This window comes from Myotis nattereri, assembly GCF_964212035.1.
Source record: "Myotis nattereri genome assembly, chromosome: 6".
NCBI lineage: Eukaryota > Metazoa > Chordata > Mammalia > Chiroptera > Vespertilionidae > Myotis > Myotis nattereri.
In genome coordinates this window covers 77625226-77640025 of record NC_138081.1, presented here as the reverse complement: position 1 = coordinate 77640025, position 14800 = coordinate 77625226, and the positions used below count along the sequence as shown (strand labels likewise).

The 14800-nt window shown below is 36.3% G+C and overlaps 1 protein-coding gene across 6 annotated transcripts in view; it reads left to right on the top strand.

Moving 5' to 3' along the window:
• LOC308521179 (TATA box-binding protein-like 1) overlaps positions 1-14800 on the top strand; it is a 54242-nt gene that overhangs the window by 37224 nt on the left and 2218 nt on the right. For 4 of the 6 annotated variants that reach the window (XM_081094045.1, XM_081094046.1, XM_081094044.1 and 1 more), the window contains 5 exons: positions 9463-9641; positions 12143-12225; positions 12380-12443; positions 14223-14326; positions 14415-14509. In XM_081094045.1, coding sequence (XP_080950171.1) covers positions 9507-9641; positions 12143-12225; positions 12380-12443; positions 14223-14326; positions 14415-14509 — 481 coding nt within the window. In that variant the 5' untranslated portion in view covers positions 9463-9506. The remainder of the gene's footprint in view (positions 1-9462; positions 9642-12142; positions 12226-12379; positions 12444-14222; positions 14327-14414; positions 14510-14800) is intronic. The other 2 variants (XM_081094042.1, XM_081094047.1) reach the window with 2 other exon arrangements.

Genomic DNA, 14800 nt, shown 5'->3' with positions numbered 1-14800 from the left:
CTGGCAGTCAGAAATGGCATAGACTCTAACAGGTTGTGTACATCAACACAGGCATTTTATATGAAAGGTAAACCTATAAAAGTAGTTGAAAGGAAACTGTCAAAATAGGAAATTTCATCTGTTATGTTTTTTCACCTTGCAGTGCTTTCTCTTGATTAACTTTTTGATGAGCTGTCAGCAGTTCAAGTTTGAACCCTTCATTCACACTCTGTTTTTAAAAAATATACATTTTTTTATTGATTTCAGAGAGGAAGGGAGAGGGAGAGAGAGATAGAAACATCAATGATGAGAAAGAATCATTGATCGGCTGCCTCCTGCATGCCCCCTCCTGGGGATCCAGCATGCAACCTGGGCATGTGCCCTTGACCGGAATCGAACCCGGTACACTTCAGTCCCAGACGGATGCTCTATCCACTGAGCCAAACCAGCTAGGACCCCTGCATTCATACTCTTGAAATAAAAATCAGAATGCAGAGAAGTTTGAACTTTATGCATGCCAACCCTGACACCAACCAGAAGCTGAGAGAGGGTTTATTCGGTTTGTGAGCTATCTAGTGAATTAATATTTATACTTGGAAAGAAAATAATCTTTATAAAATGATGCTATTTTAGTAGCATCAGCATAATGGCTAAATTAGTCTTACAAATTGTGGTTATTTATCAGTAACTTGGGACAAATATCAAGATTCTCTAGAAAAAGATAAACTTTCTAGTTTTCTAAATGCTCACCCATAATATGGGAAAATAGAGATATATGTAAGACCTGTGGAGAAATGAACATGATAAATTTACACTTTAAATGAAAAGAGTACGATGAACAATTTTGTTTCAATTTAATAATTCCAACCAATAACTTTTTTGTTGGTTTGTTTGAAATGATTTTGTTACTAGAGATTTTTTTAAATTCGCTGTTAAATTTAGTTATTTTTAAAATACCAGTTTCATTTACCAGATACATCAAAATAGTATTCTTTACTTTTACCCCTTGCTTTTAGACGTGGAAGAACATGATCTGCTTTTGTGCTCCAAAGCTTAAGGATCACAGTGAATAACTGGAAATCCTTTTTATTTTTGAACATTTCTCTAACCATGGAAGAATGAAGGAAGGAAAGTAATAATAGCAACAATGAGAATAGTTAAATTTGAATGCATATTACCGTGTGCAAGTACTATGCTGTGGGCTTTGAAATTTCAGTGTTTACAACACTGTGATGGGTAATGTTATCTGCCTTATTTTGCTGGTGAGGACATTGAGTCACAGAGGCATTAAATAACTTACCCAAGGTCATATGACTGATAACATGGTAGAGTCTGGATTTAACCAACTAATCTGCCCCAGAGTCTGAGCTCTTAAATGTGTGTGTGTGCATGCGTGCATATGTATAGATACTGCTTTCTTAATAATCTCAAACTAACAATTAAGCTCTTACAGACATTATATTGAGTGTGCTTAGTGCCTTGGGAACTATGCCAAGGCTAGGGTACAGAAATAAGTAAGATTTGATCATACATCTGGAAAGCTTATTGTCAACCAAGGAAACATATATAAATAGAAACATTCACTAGACGGTGGGAAAATGCAGTGATAGTGGTATGCATAGCAACATGGTAATGGGACTCCGAGTAGAGATACTCTGTCTTGGTCTTGGGGATCAGATGTCTTAGTCCCTTTGATTTCTTATTTTACCCATCGTGGTTTTAATTACCTTCTGAACTGGGGTTTCCAAATGTTCACCTCCAATCTAGACCTAGACTTACCCTGAGCATTGGACCCTTATCTGATTTTTCTGTCTCTCCTCTTGGATGTCTCACAATTTCCTTCAGTTCATCATATCTAAAACAGAATCCATACCCCTCCTCTGGTTACCATCGCCCCTGCAAACCTGCTCTCCCTCCAGTGTTTCTATTCTAGTCAGTTGAGTGGAATAGATTAGGTGGTATCTTGGGCCACAAACCTAGAGTCATGCACCATCTCCCTCTTCCTTGAGTCAGTCTCAAAGCTCTGTTCACTCTGTCTCCAGAAAATGTCTCTCTTCTCTGCTTCTTTCCGTTTTCCTTCACCCTGTCATCAGCCTACTTACAGTCATCTCTCCCCGGGACTGCTGCACGATAGACCCTGACTGAGTTTTCTGCCCATTCTTATCTACTAGCTCATTCTTCTGTTACAAAAGTGGCACTGATATTTTTTAAAAACAAAAATGTCATCTTTTGCTTTTCTTTTAGTTCACCGTGCTCTTGAGATAAATATGAAAAGTTGTAACATGGTTTAGAAGTTATGATGGGACCCCTCCCTGCATTTCCAGTCTGATCTTATGCCAGTCTCCCACTCACTATGACCGCTGTAGCCGTGCCGGCCCTCCTTCAGGGTCCAACAGGTCATACTTTTAACTCCCCTCAGAGCTGAGAACATCTGCTATTCCTTTTACCAGGTCTTGTTTACTGCTGGATCCCCATCCCCTAGCATGCTACGACTGCTTAGTTTCCAGTTCATTGTTATAGAATTGATTGGATGAAGGTGATGCTGAGCTATAGAACAAGTGGGAGTTAGCCAGGTGTACAAGTGGGGATAGATCAATTTTAGCAAAAGGAATAGCATAAGCAGGCAAAATACTAATATTTCTTTACGTGTAAGAGCCTTTATAAATCAGTAAGAAATCTCAGAAGGAAAATGAATAAAGGATATGAGACAGTTAACATAATAAATAGTAGTTAGTAATATTTGAAAAGTTCAACCTCTTTAGCATTCAAAGAAAATTAATTTAATATTGCTGATTTTTATATCTCAGGTTGTCAAAAGATTTTTACAAAGTCCTTTGTTGACTAGGTACGACAGCATATACATATGACCCCAATCTTGTTTAATATGCACAGATAAATATATGGATTTAGCAGCCTCAAAACATGTGTCAATATAAGCATAGAAAAAAATTAGTAAATATCACTGTGGTAGGATTATGGGTGACTTTTTTTGAGTATTTCTTATGTAATTAGAAAATGACATGCTGTCTTCTTTTTTTAAAAAAATATCTTTTATTAATTTTTTACAGAGAGGAAGGGAGAGGGATAGAGAGTTAGAAACATCAATGAGAGAGAAACATCAATCAGCTGCCTCCTGCACACTCCCTACTGGGGATGTGCCTGCAACCAAGGTACATGCCCTTGACCGGAATCGAACCTGGGATCCTTGAGTCCGCAGGCTGATGCTCTATCCACTGAGCCAAACCGGTTAGGGCCATGCTGTCTTCTTTAAAAGCCATACACCAAGCCATTAATTTGAAATACTAAATCTGTCCAAATTTTGCTTTTACATAAGCAATTGATATGCTTGATATTTGAATCCCCAAATTTTAGGTTGTATTCAGTAAAATACAGTTTTTTTCTTGTTATCTGTAATTAGACATTGGTTCAGATTAATATTAATGTTAGCACTGACTAATGACATTATTTTAATAGAGTATTTTTAATTAGTGAGGTGCTCGTTAATCTGTTAAAACAGTTATGTGGTGAGGAAATGGGGTTGTTTGCATTTTACAAGTGAGGGTAGGAACAGTTCAGAGCTGTCATGTACCTTCCATTGGGGTCCACATCTTCAACATCCAAGTTTTATTCCATTAGCAATAGATACACTATAGTACATTGTGAAATAGTGAAATTCTTTTTTTTTTTAAAATAAATTTTTACTGATTTCAGAGCAGGAGAGAGACATAAAAGTGTCAATAATGAGAGAGAATCATTGATTGGCTGCCTCCCGCATGTCCCCCACCAGGGATCTAGCCCGCAACCCAGGCATGTGTCCTGATTGGGAATCGAACCATGACCTCCTGGTTCAAAGGTTGATGCTCTACTGAGCCATGCTGGTTGGCCTGAAATGTTTAAGAAGGCTGCTGTTTAAACATTATCAATATATATGAACATAGGTTTAAATTAACTGAGTATTAAGTTTAACTTAATCACATTTTCATTCTCCTTTAATTGGAACTTCTTCATGAGAATGTAAACCACTGACTTCTCTTTCCTTAACATCCATTCAGAAAATCAGTATCATTTACATTTTCTTCACCCCCTTTTACCATTACAAGTATTTTTATCGACTGAAGCATACAATACACTACTCTTTACTATTTTAAAAAATAGATAGTTGCTGGTGACCGTCAGAGTTGTTATTATTAATTAACTTCCATTAACATTTTTTTGTAGTTTTCTTAATATGAAATTTTAAAAAGTGTAACACTTTATTTTGATGCAAGTTATTCACATGCTTACCAGTCTTCAGAATTGGTATTTAGAGTGAGTCAGAGATACAGTAGTTGCAGACATGTAGTGAACATAGTTTAACTTTCTGTTTAATGTAATGTGATGAAGATTTTGTACATCAAATACTTATTTTACCCATTGTGGTTTTAATTACCTTCTGTACTGGGGTTTCCAAATTTTCACCTCCAATCTAGACCTAGACTTACCCTGAGCAATGGATCCTTATCTGATTGTTACATATTTAACAAATATGTAAGCATTTGTTAAATGTTTTATATTATACTAGAGACGCAGTGCACGAAATTTATGCACGGGTAGGGTCCCTAGGCCTGGCCGGTGATCAGGGCGGATCGGGGCCTTCTGGCTGCTGGCAAGGGCCTTCCTTCATTCGAGCCGCCCCCTGGTGGTCAAGCGCACGTCATAGTGAGTGATCGAACTCCTGGTCTCCGAACTCCCACGGGGAAATTTTGCATATTAGCCTTTTTTTTTTTTTTTAAATATATTTTATTGATTTTTTTACAGAGAGGAAGGGAGAGAGACAGAGAGTTAGAAACATCAATGAGCGAGAAACATCGATCAGCTGCCTCCTGCACATCTCCCACTGGGGATGTGCCCACAACCCAGGTACATGCCCTTGACCGGAATCGAACCTGGGACCCTTCAGTCCGCAGGCCGACGCTCCATCCACTGAGCCAAACCGGTTTCGGCCGTATTAGCCTTTTTTATCTATATAGATGCTGATATAATATATCCTCCTTTCCTTGGGAGATACAAGGGTTTTTGTGACCAAGCATATTATTAATGGCTTTTTTTCACGTGGTTAGAAAATAAAAATGCCAACCCCGAGGACTGGTTCCTGAAGTATAAGCTCTTGGGTCATGCATGAAAACATGTCCTCATGACAGAATGTTACCCTGCCAAACAAGTGAAAGGTTTTGCAATCTTGTTCACTGTTTGCTGGCAGTGGTTCTCAACCTTCTGGCCCTTTAAATACAGTTCCTCATGTTGTGATCCCCGACCATAAAATTATTTTTGTTGCTACTTCATAACTGTAATTTTGCTCCTGTTATGAATTGTAATGTAAATATCTGATATGCGGGATGGTCTTAGGCGACCCCTGTGAAAGGGTCGTTCGACCCCCAAAGGGGTTGCGACCCACGGGTTGAGAACCTGCTGCCTTAGTGCATCTAACTTTCTTCCTTTACTGCCCCTTTGAACACAAATGCATGTTGAAGGTAAGTGGGAAGTTCAGAATTGGGATATTAATTTAACTAAACTAACGCAGTAGCTCCAGAATTAAAATATAATTCCTAAATTTTGTCTAAGTGCGTCTTCATCTCTCTCTCTCTTACACTTACCTTCTTAAAAGACCGGATTGTAACTATTTTGGACTTGTGGGTCATTTGGTCTTTGTCAGAACTGCTCAACGATGCCATAGTCATTATGTAACAACATGAGTATGGCTGTTCCAGTAAAACCTTTTTTATAGAACAAGCGCGGGCCCTTTGGCTACCGCTGACTCCTGCCTGCCCTATTAAGACCTCCGTTTTCTCTGTCTGGTAATGTGATTGTTGTCAAGTTTTGTACCAATTCATTAAATACTGTTTGGTTACAACATTCAACGATGTGAATCTATCAAACAGTAATAGCTGCCCTTTATTAAACATGGTGTGTGTACTATGTGCTTGACATAGATAATGAAATTGAATCCTTAGAAGCACTCTGGGAGGTACAGTGATATTATTACCAATTTCCAGAAAAGTAAGGTATATGCTGTACTGTTAAACAGGTGTAAAAGAACACCCTCTTTCTCAAAGGCAAAATGTTTTATTTTTTTCCATCTTGGTCACAGGCATGTGTTGGGAGACTGTCAAGTATAGTAATTGGATGGAATCACCATACAAACTGTTTTCTAATCTGCGATTTTGGGAGCTTTACAAAGAAGAGTTGGTTTAAATGCCATGTCTTACTTTTAGAAAAAAATGATCCCTAGGGGAACAAGTGCGTTCATGTTGTGTTTGCAAATTAGTCTATATCCAGCCTTCCCTTCTGCCATCTCTTAAATCATGGATGGCAACTTCGTGGTTAAACCTTTTAAGCCCCTCCCTCAGTATCTTCATATGCAACTTGTATACACTTAAAGTAGCTAGGATCTACTTTTTTGTATACTAAGGTTTCTTTAGGGTTATTTGTTTGTTTTGCTTTTAGTTAATATTATTACGATGTTTATTGTGGCCTTTCAGTTTAAGTGTCTTTTCTGGTGTGGAATTTAAAATGTAGTAGTCTTAGGTGCAATTTGTCTTAAAAGCCAGGAGGTGGCAGTGTTTTCCAGGTGCTGCTTTAAGATTTCAGGTGCTGGAGGAATGTTTTTAAATACCACTAGAAAGTCAGAGGACCTAAAGAACAGTGTATTCTTTCTTGTCTGAAAAATCATGGATCGAAGAAGAAGTTGCTTCAGCTCTACAGTCATTAAAATGAAAGCTAGAAATAGAATATTTCCTGAAGTTAGGACAGCTGCAATTTTGAACTTTGCTTCTTATTTGAAGGATATATTTGAACTCATACTAGGTATTTACTTCAGAAACAGGAAAAAACACCTGATTAAACCATGTCTTCATATCAGACCTTGGGCAGTGGAAAAATAACTGATAACTATATTTAAATAAAAATGGAATTAACTTTATTTTTCTTATAGTAAATCTAATATATATTTGTTGTTTTTAAAAAGAAAAATCTAGTCTACAAAACAAGAGAAGAAAAAAGTTTTACAATCACTCAGATGCCAACTCTCTGAATACAATAATTGTTAACTTTTTGGCTGTTTAAGTATCTAAATATATACTTATGATGAACTATGTGTGTGACCTCGTCTTTAGAATTTAAGTTGCTACAGTATAAAAATAATCATCTGTTTTGAATTTCAAGGCTTCTTTGCATTCACAAAGGTTTGCTTTACCCCGTCTATCTTGACTTATTTTTACCCTACATATTGTCCTTGAATTTTCTCCTCAGTTTACTAATTTAATACTCAGAGAAGTAGATTTGAGTGAATTTGTTTTAGCCTATTTGATGTAAAAAATACCCCAACTTTGTGAAGCAGTAAATTTGACATAGTTTCTTTATATGTAATTTCTCCTTAAATAGTGTTTTGTAGCTTATTCTCATGGGATGTGTGTCAATTAGGATTAGGTTTGGCTGCATACCTCAGAAATCCAGTATGAGGGTCTTAACAGAAATAGACTTTCTCTCATATTCATGACATCTAGAATTAGGAAGTGCAGGGATAATAAGGAGTTTTATTACCCAGAGTCTCATGGTTCCAAATGGCTCCTTGAGCTCCAGCTCTCACATCCAGACTCTAGGCAGCAAGTATGAAGAAGGGCAGAAAGGCAAAGGGTTTTTTTGCTGGCTTAGATCAGTCCCTCTAAGCACACTTTCCAAAAGACACAAAACTATTTCATTTTACATTTTATTGGCAGTCACAGAGTCGTGTGGCTTTTTGGCTGTACCTGTTGCCTGGGAGCCTGAAATGTGTAGTATTTTATTTCTGCCACAATGTATGTGGCTAGACAGCTGGGTCCTGCTCCTTGTGAAGGAAGGACGGAGTGGATGTTGAGGTGAGCAACTTGGAGCCTCTTCCTCACAGTTAAATGTCATCATGGGAAGTGATGCTAAGAAACCTCTGTTCTGCCAATTGATTTGAACACTCATTTTATCCATAATCACTTTTGGTTTTGTGTTATAATTCCAAGATACATGTACTAAATACTTTTCATACATTTTATATAATCCCCCAATACTATCTCATAGGCACCATCCATTATTACATGTCACATCTGAGAAAACCAAGGCACAGAGAGACTGCATAACTTGTCCATGTTGTCATAACTAGTAATTGATTATTCAAACATTGAGCCTGCTGCTTAAGATCAGTATTGAAAACTGCCTCTGTCCTCTGCTTATTAATCTACCTATATATCTATTAATAAGGGCCACTGCCATCCCTGCCTCACACCTTATATATAAAAATCATTTGAGGTTGCTTAAACATACACAAAGAACAGAAAAACGAGAAAATAAGCAGATTGTAGGAAACCTAAGAGTGAGAAAATACAATGCAGTTGAGGAACAATTGGTACACAGAATTGGGTGCAGTCAGATCCTGTAGAGGTGCCGGAAGTCTTGGTCTGATTTGTTCCTGGGTTCTAGTATAGTGGAAGGCGGAAAAAGAAAATTGAATTTTCTTTATTTGGACACTTGGCATCTTCATTGTTTAGTCACGTAATAATTTATATCTGTTGCTATTTTCTGATTTTCTCTTTGAAAATTAGGTAAGATGAATTATCATTACTTACTTATTTAAGATGTGGAAACCCATTCAAAGAAAATTTTTTTAGCTGGAATATGGGTTTTATGCATAGTACAAACTAGGGCTCATTTTGTTTGTTTATGGAAATGCTTCCTGTCAGTTTTAAAAAGATACATATTTTGGAAGATTGTGATCTCAGTAAAAATGGTGTTGTGCTAACTACTTGTTAGAGCTCCTTCCTACACTACACAACACACACACACACACACACACACACACACACACACACACATATGTCTGTGAGCTCCTTGAGGACAAAAGACTTGGCCTCATACACTTTTTTCCTCCAGTATCCTCAATGTATAGGTGTTCAGTAGGTGAACAATGAATGAATGACTGGTAAATGAGAAACATTTGTTTATAAATGTTACAAATAATGTTTCTGCTTCTTTAAACTTAAGTCATTTACTCAAAATAAGTGAAAAATAGGTCTGACTTTTTATAGCCCTAGCAAATGTGAGAGGGTTATAGTGCCATTAATTATTAGACATTGGAACCACAAAGTGCAGCCCTTGAACTTGGTGTGTTTGGAGAATTGCCATAACTGTGATACACCTGGAACGTAGTGGTGGTATAGGCAAGTAGCAGGAGATAAGTTTGGCAGCCGCCTGGCGTGTAAAAGTTACTAATTAAATTTAAGGAATGAAAGTTAGATTTTAATGATGTTATCTTTTTAAAATGGCGTTTTTAGTGGGGAAAATAAGGGACATGATTTGATTTGAGTAACATTTAAAAATAAATAGTATAGATTTGTTTTTTGCATTTTAGTTTTCAAGTTTATTTGTGAAAAATTCAGAAAACATTAAAGTTTAATTACTTTATTTTATTTTGTTTCTCAGGATGTGATCTTCGTGGCAGGAAGCTAAGTTTTTAAACTACCCCAATGGATGCAGACAGTGATGTTGCATTGGACATTCTAATTACAAATGTAGTCTGTGTTTTTAGAACAAGATGCCATTTGAACTTAAGGAAGATTGCTTTGGAGGGAGCAAATGTAATTTATAAGCGTGATGTTGGAGTAAGTATCTGAATTTTGGTATGTATGCTAAATGTATAGTGCTAAGAATGATGTACTAAAATGTATTTATTCTATAGAGCAGCGGTCGCCAACCGGTGGTCTGTGGACCACTGGTGGTCCGTGAGGTCCAAAGATTGGCGACCACTGCTATAGATAGTTTATGAGCACCTTACCATGTGCTAGTTGTGCTGGATACAATAGTGAGCCCTGTAGAAGTGGCACCTTTTCTCATGAAGTAGCAGCTTTTGGAGATACTTATCTCCAAGTCTTACCAAAGAACTCATTGGCTACTAGACATTTTATACTGTTCTCTCAATTTCTTTTGACTGAAGAAGGCGACTTTTATACTTTTTATGTATGTATATTTATTTAAATACTAGAGGCCCGTTGCACAATTTGTGCATTGGTGAGGTCCCTCGGCCTGGCCTCTGCCCTCTCATAATCCGGGACCCCTCGGGGAATGTCGGAGAGCCGGTTTCAGCTTGATCCCCACAGGCCAGGCCAAGGGACCCCACCAGTACACGAATCCGTACGCATATAAGATCTTTGGTTAATCTCTTCTCACCCTTCTCCCTCCCCTCTTCCCTCTGAGATTCATCAGTCTGTCCCATGTTTCCATGCCTGTGGTTTCTGCTCCTGTATTGAGTGTCTGCCCCCTGGTAATCAGTGCACGTCAACCAGCCAATCGCTTGAACTTTTATATATATAGATAATTATGTTTGAATGGTGTCCTAGGATAGAGAAAGTCAGATTGTAAATTTTGTAGCATGCTGTCATAGCCCTCTTTAATTAGCCAGGATAGTTGGTATTCTTTCAGTAGCAAATTGCTGAAAATATGGTTCATATCCTACCCTGTACATTCTAAATTTTAATTTTTGTAAAACCTATAATACTGAAAATAAAAGCTGTTAACTTGCTTTTTTAACCTTAGTGTTTTGAGATTAATATTATACAATACAGTGGGTGTTCATTTGGCTTTTATAAACCAATGATTGATGAGATTATATATCATATTTTTTATGAAAATTAAGAATGTATTTGAAGGCTTTATTTAAGCTCTAAAAATTAGATGCCAGTATACTTAGGAAAATTATAATTAGCTCTTAGTGCTAGAAACTAAGTGAAGTTGAATTAAAATTTTCAGTGACCCGCAATTAAAGATTTTCAAGTTCAATAATGCCTTCTTCATTTTTTTTTTTTAAAAAAGAGTAAATAGGTTTGCTAAAAAGTTTAGAGAAGAAATTGCCTAATGCTACTTTGAGACTTTTAATATACCATATGGCAGGGAAGTCATTTTTCCTAGGAACGTTAACTGAAAAGGCTGAGTTGATGGACAAGCTGGTGGTGAAAAACAAACGTAGAATAAACTCAGTCTAGTGTTTCCCAGCCACTTGTGTTTGAAAATTTATAATTATTTACTCAGATTTTATTTTGTGTCTTTGTTAATTTTTGTCTTCCCAGATTTAATAGCTTTCTAGTTTGATAATATGGCATATAACAGAGAAAAGGAAGACCTCAAACTGTAACAAGAGTTTTAAGGAGAAATATCTGATTCATTTATGTGCTACATTATTCAGTAAACATTTATCTCTTACATATAATGGGAATATGATAAATATTTCCATAAATGAAAAGTTGCAATGAAAATTTAAATTCACATATTATCTTGGATCTTAGCTCTTGACCTATTTATACTCACAATGTAAATAATTTTATTCAAACCCATAGCTTTAAATGCCTTCCATATTTAAAATTATATTTCTAGCTCCAACTTTTCCCCTGCATTCAAAATTTGCATATAGAACTAGAATATATAATAGGCATTTTAACTGTAAGACAATGTCAAGTAGTGATGGATACCATGAGGCTGAATAAAGCAAGGTTAGCATTTACAGGGCAATAAAGGGATGGGTGTTTTGGTGGAAGAGTCAGGGAAGGCCCCTCTATGGAGGTGACATCTGGTGAGAAACTTGAATGAAATGAAAATATGAAGAAAAAATATTCCAGTTGAAAATAACAGCTTCTGCACAGCTCATGAGATGTGGGGATTTGAGGATCCGTGCAAATTATAAATTGTAGTCATGTGACTGGAGTGGAATGAGAGAAGAAATGTTTACATACTTGGTGGCTCATTGGTTTTAGGTGTTATTAGTGAGAGGTTTATATGGTCCATGTATTTTTTAATTACGTGTCCTTTTGGATTAATGCATTCTTTTGTTCAGTATGGCACTTGATTTCAGAATGGGTAGATGATGCAGGGAACAGTTATTTTGATTGTGGGAAAGCTTAGAATAGTATTTAAACATTAAAATAGCCACATAGAGCAGAAGCATACAGGGTGGGGCAAAAGAATGTTTACAGTTGTTTGGATGAAAAATTATACAATAATTAATAATAATTATTAAGAATAACTGTTTTGCATAATCTCAACTGTAAGCCTACTTTTGTTCCACTCTGTAAATGAAAATTAATCCTTATTATGTACTTTTTTTTTTTTCCAGAAAGTATTAATGAAACTTAGAAAACCTAGAATTACAGCTACAATTTGGTCCTCAGGAAAAATTATTTGCACTGGAGCAACAAGGTAAATTTTATTTGGGTTTTTAATTTTTTAACTTCCGCCTCATGAAAGGAACATTTGTAAACTTAGAAACAAAATCATATGTACAATTTGTCATGTTCCTCAGTATAAAATTGATTTCCTATATAACAATCTTTTTTTTCCCCTAAAACCATAGTGAAGAAGAAGCTAAATTTGGTGCCAGACGTCTAGCCCGCAGTCTGCAGAAACTAGGTTTTCAGGTAACGTTTTCAAAGTGTATCCAAACTGCAAATATTCAAGGATTTATTATTGTAAAGTTAAAACTTTGAATTTAGTAGACTAAAGAAATCACGACAGAAACTACCCTCATGATTGACCTTTTCCTAAGGTTTTTATACTGTTCTTCAGTATAAAAAGTTAGTAGCAAAATTTGTCCACGTGGATGTTTTTAAAGGATCCTGACTTTTTTTCAGATTCTTCTTATAGAGAGACACCGGCTTTTTTTCTTACAAGTTAACTACATTTTTTTTTTTTTTTTTTTTGCAGCCCATAAGAAGTTTATTGTGTCTTCAAGACACTATACGATGTAGACTCATCTCCCAGAGGAGGGTCTTTCAGAGACAGGGAGCCATCCTCCATATGAATTGCTCATTTGTCGTTTTCATAGGTGGATGGGTTCTTCCTTCTGGATTTCCCAAACTCCTCAGTCCCCCATGTGTAGACAAGATAAAATGCTACAAATGCTCGCCCTCCACAGTCGCAGGATCCACTGGCCTCCGTCTACCACTTCTTAACTACCTTTTTAACTCTAAGTTTTTTTCACCTTTAACAATGCCCCACCTCTCCCTCCCCCCAAAACAAACAACCACCAAAAACATCACATATTTCTGATCATCCCAAGGGTAGTACACATATATATATATATCAGGATGAGCTGAGAGCTGCAGGACCCTGTTGACATGTACACACTAGTTGGCAGGCTCTCACACTTAAACAGTGATCATCGCTGGCTGGGTAACCTCATCAAATATAATTTTGTAGAGGCATAAATTTGAATAAAATTAATACATATTATGCACTTGCTAAGTCTCTTGAAGATAATGAGTAAATGAAAGATAAAGACGAGTCCCTAAAGAGATGAGCCTAGGCTCTTTTGAATTTAGATGGGAAGTGATGGGAAGTTGAGTTTCCCTCTGATAACTTCAGTCTCCTCTGAGGTAGAAGGTGAGAGGAAGGCACTGACGAGCTGGTGGGTGTGGGAGTTCTGGTGCTTGAAGAGAGGTGGTATAGAGACAAAAAATGGTGGGGCACTTTGCACAATTTTATGGCTTTCTGCAGCTATCTTGTGCAGGTACTGAGTTGGAGGATGGGTATTTATCCAGAATTGTGGTTTTACTAGGAACATTTGAAAAGATAAGATAAAACCAGTCAAGGAGTTGCTGAAGTTATTAATTTGAGAGGACATTATTTTTAGCCTTAGAGCTTCTTATCTTAGCATAAAATTAGAAATGTTGAGAGAAATTCCAATAAATTAAAAAGCACAATTTTATCCCTTTATCCCTCACTCTGTCCCCCTAAAGAAAGCAAACATCTAAGCTCACAGAGAGATCATTTTATCTTACTGCATATAAGAAAAAGTCTGATCTTTGGAGTTTAGTGTATACTCAACTATTCATTGAGTTTTAAAGTAACAACTTTTCCATTTAAACTCTTGAGAAGAGGACTGTGTTTTCATTTTTTTTTCTATTTGCTCTCCTATCCCAGTAGACTGAATATCCCATTTCAAATATAAAAAAACAAAACAAACTAAATTAAACATGAAATTCAATCATGCAAATATCTCAGGTTTTATTTTCTTATTAAAGTTTTTGAGTTGTTTTTCTTTAATGAATCACTGATAACTTAAAATACTGGGTCCATGCTTAAGATATTTGTTTTATTTGCTTTTTAAAGATTGAAACTTATTTATTAAGGATTTCTCTGATGAGCAGATTTTTTTGTTTCAAAATAATTCACTGAGTTTTATTTCTCTCCTAAAGGTAATATTTACAGATTTTAAGGTTGTTAATGTTTTAGCAGTGTGTAACATGCCATTTGAAATCCGTTTGCCAGAATTCACGAAGAACAATAGACCTCATGCCAGGTAGGTCTTTGAGAAATCAAAGTAACTTACCAAATTTGAAATTACTTGTCAGGCTATAAATACTTACATTGTGGCTTTCTTTGTGTAGTTATGAACCTGAACTTCATCCTGCTGTGTGCTATCGGATAAAATCTCTACGAGCTACATTACAGATTTTTTCAACAGGAAGCATCACAGTAACAGGTATTTTATGATATTGAAACCAAACTTGTCAATTCTGTATTGAATGAAATAAGAGGTGCCCACACCAAAATAGAAATAATGTCTAATTTGTCACCTTTAGTCACTTTTGCCCTTAAAGGGGAACCAGTCTCCTGACTTTAACATGATAGGTTAGTTTTACCTGCTTTCATATACTGTTTTAAAATCATAGTACTTTGCTTCTGTCTTCTTTCACTCATTATTATCGCAGTGGGATTCATCCTCCGTGTAGTGATAGATCATTCATTCTCATTGCTGTGCAGTGTCCAGTGT